At 41.6% G+C, this 4,762-nt stretch overlaps 1 protein-coding gene across 4 annotated transcripts in view; it reads right to left on the bottom strand.

Annotated features, from left to right (window-relative positions):
* The window catches only part of LOC106118698 (solute carrier family 12 member 9), a 17,910-nt gene that overhangs the window by 4,966 nt on the left and 8,182 nt on the right, over nt 1–4,762 (bottom strand). For all 4 annotated transcript variants that reach the window (XM_013313431.1, XM_013313429.1, XM_013313430.1 and 1 more), the window contains 8 exons: nt 4,516–4,631; nt 4,178–4,263; nt 3,659–3,860; nt 3,015–3,146; nt 2,643–2,750; nt 1,638–1,786; nt 792–980; nt 237–412 (listed from right to left, as the gene is read on the bottom strand). In XM_013313431.1, coding sequence (XP_013168885.1) covers nt 237–412; nt 792–980; nt 1,638–1,786; nt 2,643–2,750; nt 3,015–3,146; nt 3,659–3,860; nt 4,178–4,263; nt 4,516–4,631 — 1,158 coding nt within the window. The remainder of the gene's footprint in view (nt 1–236; nt 413–791; nt 981–1,637; nt 1,787–2,642; nt 2,751–3,014; nt 3,147–3,658; nt 3,861–4,177; nt 4,264–4,515; nt 4,632–4,762) is intronic.

Genomic DNA, 4,762 nt, shown 5'->3' with positions numbered 1-4,762 from the left:
GAAGAAGAAGAAGAAGAAGAAGAAGAAGAAGAAGAAGAAGAAGAAGAAGAAGAAGAAGAAGAAGAAGAAGAAGAAGAAGAAGAAGAAGAAGAAGAAGAAGAAGAAGAAGAAGAAGAAGAAGAAGACTGATGATGATGATGATATGTAACACTTTGACTATTACTAATAGAGTTTAACACTTTAAACGCTACCAGTGCTGTTTAACACTTAGACCGTTATTAGTGGGTGATTGTTACCTGTGGTGGGTGGTGCATGGTGTACACGCAGACGTAGATGTTGCCAGCCGCGTGCTGAGCGCACTACAGCCGCCAGTTGTAGCGCGAACAACGCTCGTACTGTGAACGCGTCCTCACAGGAGGCACGCCAGGGCTCCACAAGCCACACATCTATGTATTTCAAGTGGCCTGACCTCCTGAATACAAACATACGGACAAAACAGCTGAGGATAGGAAGGGGAAATATTCTCTTTCTGTGAGTCCCTTCCTCCGTCAAATAATAGTAGGTAAAGCATCGGCAATTTCGAATGTCTTGGCAGAGGTTGCTTCGCTATTTCAGCGAATTTCAGTTATCGTTTGCTCGTTTTACAAATTATATTATAAATAATAATATTTAGATGGATAGATGTTTTTTAGGTTTTTTCGAAACGGATCTCGATGAAATTTGTTATAGATATAGAACATAGTCTGGAAGAACAGATAGGCTACTAATTTTTGTTTAACTGCACGCGGACAGAACTTCTGGCGCCAGCTACCTAGTCACAATAACCGATGTGTCGTTATAACCGGACTTACCGTTCTACCGCAGCCATATCCAGCATATGAAAGTGTCTGCAGAGACACACATTCTTGCCGACGCAGAGCACGTCACGTACAATACGTACGTACTCCGCAGCTGAGGGTCGTGTCTGAACCCCCCTCCAGGGGAACACCTGCTCGCCCCCCTCCAGTTCAAACTCGCATGTCTTGTATGGTGACTGAGGACTGGAGAAAAAATACTGACGATAATATAGGCTGTAGGAGCATGGCTGTGCTCCCGTAGTTTACGACCTTAACTATAGATTTAATTATTATAGATAGTAGAGTTAAATATAACTGCAACACTCAGTGAAGTGTATAAATGAACGTGAGACATTAGCACTAAGCGACTATTTAAGTAATTATTAAGCGACTAACCGTGGGTTTCTGACAACAAAATCTCTGTATAAAATATATCGTCATCGCTATCATTATATTTGACAAAACAGATATAACAGAACATTTTAAACGAGGATTCAGAAATCAGAGGAGAGTACTCAGAAATCCACAGTAAGTGCGGCAGCAAAGTTTCATTCAGACACAAAGGCTTAAAAAGTTTCTCGTGAATCATGATTTAGGAAAAGTTTAAGTACTATTAAAAGTACTATTAGATAAGTTTAAGTACTATTAGATTTAAGTCCCTTAGTGTAGATTTCTTTGAAAACAAGTCTTCTGTCTCTCTCTCTCTCTCTCTCTATAGCTCTCTCTCTTTCTTACTGACTCATCCCTTAGTCTAGACCTAACTCATAGTACACTATCACTAAGGGGAGTCACTATGAGAATGTATCTCCCGTCCCTCTCTCTCTGTGTGCATGTGTGTGAGTTTGCATGTGTATTACTAACTCTCTGAAGAAGTCAGTGTGAGGATGGTCGTCTCGGAAGCCGAGCAGCACGGTGTCGGGCTTCATGGCGCCGAGCCCCGCCAGCCGCGTGAGCTGCGCCGCGCCCTCCCGCACGCACCGCGCCAGGCACAGCTCCACGAACGCTTTCACCTGCAAGTATCATACCTAGCATCTTCATTGTACCCTCATCTCTATTTAGGGAACATTTCTGACTAAATAAATAAACAAAATAACTTGTTAGAGCCATACATGGGTGAATCAAATTACTTATACAGGGTGTCCCAAAAGGTTACGTACATAGGAAGGGGGATGATAGGGGTGGTCACAAGGGTCACCAGAAAAATAAAATAAAAATTCCCCTCTGGGTATTAAAAAAAATAAAGGGCATTTTTAAAAACTTAAAAATTTTACACCTTCTGGGGCAATTTTGTAACTAATGACCTACAAATATTGCTACATTAAAAAAAAGCTATTATGTTATCGATAATAACCCTTTATCAATATGAAAAAAAACAATACAACTAACAAAGATTTTAAAGAAAATTAAAATTGCCCCAGAAGGTGTAAAATTTTTAAGTTTTAAAAAATGCCATTTATTTTTTATAATACCCAGAGGGAAATTTTTATTTTATTTTTCTGGTGACCCTTGTGACCACACCTATCATCCCCCTTCCTATGTACGTAACCTTTTGGGACACCCTGTATATATTTTCCTAATCTTACTAATATTATAAATGCGAATGTTTAGATGGACGGATGTTCGAAGGTATCTCCCGAACGACTCAAATCAAATTTAGCATAGACTAACTGTTGCCCGCGACTTCGTCCGCGCGGTATAAAAAAAATCACAATTAGTAACAATCGATTCGTTTCAGTCGTTCTGGAGATGCGTTAAAACAAATAGACATCCATCTAAACATACGCTTTTATAATATTAGTAAGATAAGATTTAGAACATAGTACGAACATATAGAAAATTAAAAACCAAAATAAAAATTCCTTTCACCTTCAAATGGTCAATCAGCTTGAGCCAGTACTTGTGTTCCTCAGCCAGGGGGTCTCCGCTTCCGTCTAGCTCCCCAACTCTCACGTGACCGATCACAAACAAACCTCCCTGTAAACATAACAAAAGATTCTCAAATTACTTTAACTAAACCCCCTGGGGTCTATAAAACTATTTGGGGGTGGATAATGGCTGAAAATATATTTGGGTGTTCACAAGCTGACAGAGGCCAGAGAACTTAGTTTAGGCCTTATCGGTCGCTTCGCCATTTCGGCGAATTCAGGTGATTATTTGACAACTACAGGAAAATATTCACCGAAATCAATAAAATAGTGAAAAAAAGTTTGAGAAGCATTAATTTTAATGAATGTTTACCTTCTTCTGATCATTAACAAAGTCAATGAGTGGTGCGGCGTGACGCGGCGAGCTGACCAGCAGCAACATCTGCGGCCTCCAGAACTTGACGTGTTCTCTCCGAGGGTCCAGCAGCAGCAGGTACTTGCGCACCTACAACACAACACATCATAAATCTTACTAATATTATTAATGCGAATGTTTGGATGGATGGATTTGTTAGAAGGTATCTCCAGAAGTGCTCCATCTGATCTTTTTGGCATAGATGTAGAACATAGTCTAGAAGGTTAACAGTAGTAGAGCCCGCTTTAACATCTTCGCACGAATTGTCCCGACTCGCCCGGTGAAATACCACGACCGCACAGAAGACAGGCCTCAAGTGGAAGCTATTCCGCGTGCAGTCTGATGAGTGTGCGTCCCGGAGGCCTAGTTTAGTCCTCTTTCCCTTCACACTCTTTTTCTTATAAGGAAAGGATGGGAAGTGGAAGTGGACTTTCCGGGTGAGAGGATGCATGGAAAGGGAAAACATTTTTTTTCCGTGCATCCTCTCCTCCGTCACTTCGCTATTTCAGCGATTTCAGGTGGCCGCTCGCTCGTTTGCCATCTTATGATATAAAAAAAGGCTACTAATTAAGTTGTCGGCAGTCGCGGGCGACAGCTAGTACCTGATGGAATATGAGCGCCTGACTGAGGCTGCCCCACTTGGGGTCAGCTGCTGCAGGCGAGAGCAGATGCAGAGCCAGCACCAGCGCGGTGCAGGCGAGCGCCGCCCCCGCCGCGTACGTGGGCCGCAGACCGAACACCAGGCCAGCACTGCCCGCCATGCCCAGCAGTGCTGACACCCACGAGAAGTACTTGAATGATGGCCTGGGAACGGGTTTATTGTTGAAAAAAATCGAACCTTGATAAGCGAGAACTGGAGCGAGAAACTTCTATAAGTGAGAGTCATTGTCATGTCTTAACGGACGACCTCCATTAGCGAGAAACCTTTAAAAGCGAGAATCAATGTTGGTTCTGACGGACGAATTTCATAAGTGAGAGATATTCTCCGGTAGCAACAGACGCCCGCGAGAAAAACAAGAAACTTAGATTAGAGAGAAACTTGTTTAACCGAGAAAAATATCGGAGTTCCTTGGACTCTAGCTAAAATTGACAAACATATAATTTTATGAAACTTAACTTACCTAAAATTAGGAGCGGAAGCTAGATCCAGACCGAGACAGGCCAAGTTAATGGCGAAGTAACTCGTTATGAACAGTACAGAGTTCACCTGAAAAGTAAAAAAAAAAACAAAAATATTAAAATGTGACAAAACAAAATTTAATTTTAATTATTTTCTTTTGTACATAGTTTTCTTAAGTATTTTTTTAACCTAGCTATCGCCCGCGACTCTGTTCTTTCAGACTATGTTCTATATGTATGCCAAATTTCATCAAGATCTGTTCAGCCGTTCTGGAGATATCTTCAAACATCCATCCAACCAAACATTCGCATTTATAATATTAGTAAGATGTATACTAACTTGAGCGATGGCATTCAATGATCCCGCCATGATGCCAATCTGCACTAGGAGCCATGACGTCAGCACTGCCACCACGGGGTTGCCACTACGTGACACCATTGGTCGGAGGAGAAAACCTTTAATTATAAAAATCATTACAAGTTACAAAAAATAGAGTGAATAGTCACTTACTAAGCTAGCGCGTACCATCTTTCGACCAAATCTCCACTTCACCATCTTTCGACCAAATCTCCACTTCACCATCTTT

Source organism: Papilio xuthus, unplaced genomic scaffold (genome assembly GCF_000836235.2).
Source record: "Papilio xuthus unplaced genomic scaffold, Pxut_1.1 DF827570.1, whole genome shotgun sequence".
Lineage (NCBI taxonomy): Eukaryota > Metazoa > Arthropoda > Insecta > Lepidoptera > Papilionidae > Papilio > Papilio xuthus.
The sequence above is the reverse complement of the archived record's forward strand: the minus strand, read 5'-3'. Positions and strand labels throughout refer to the sequence as shown.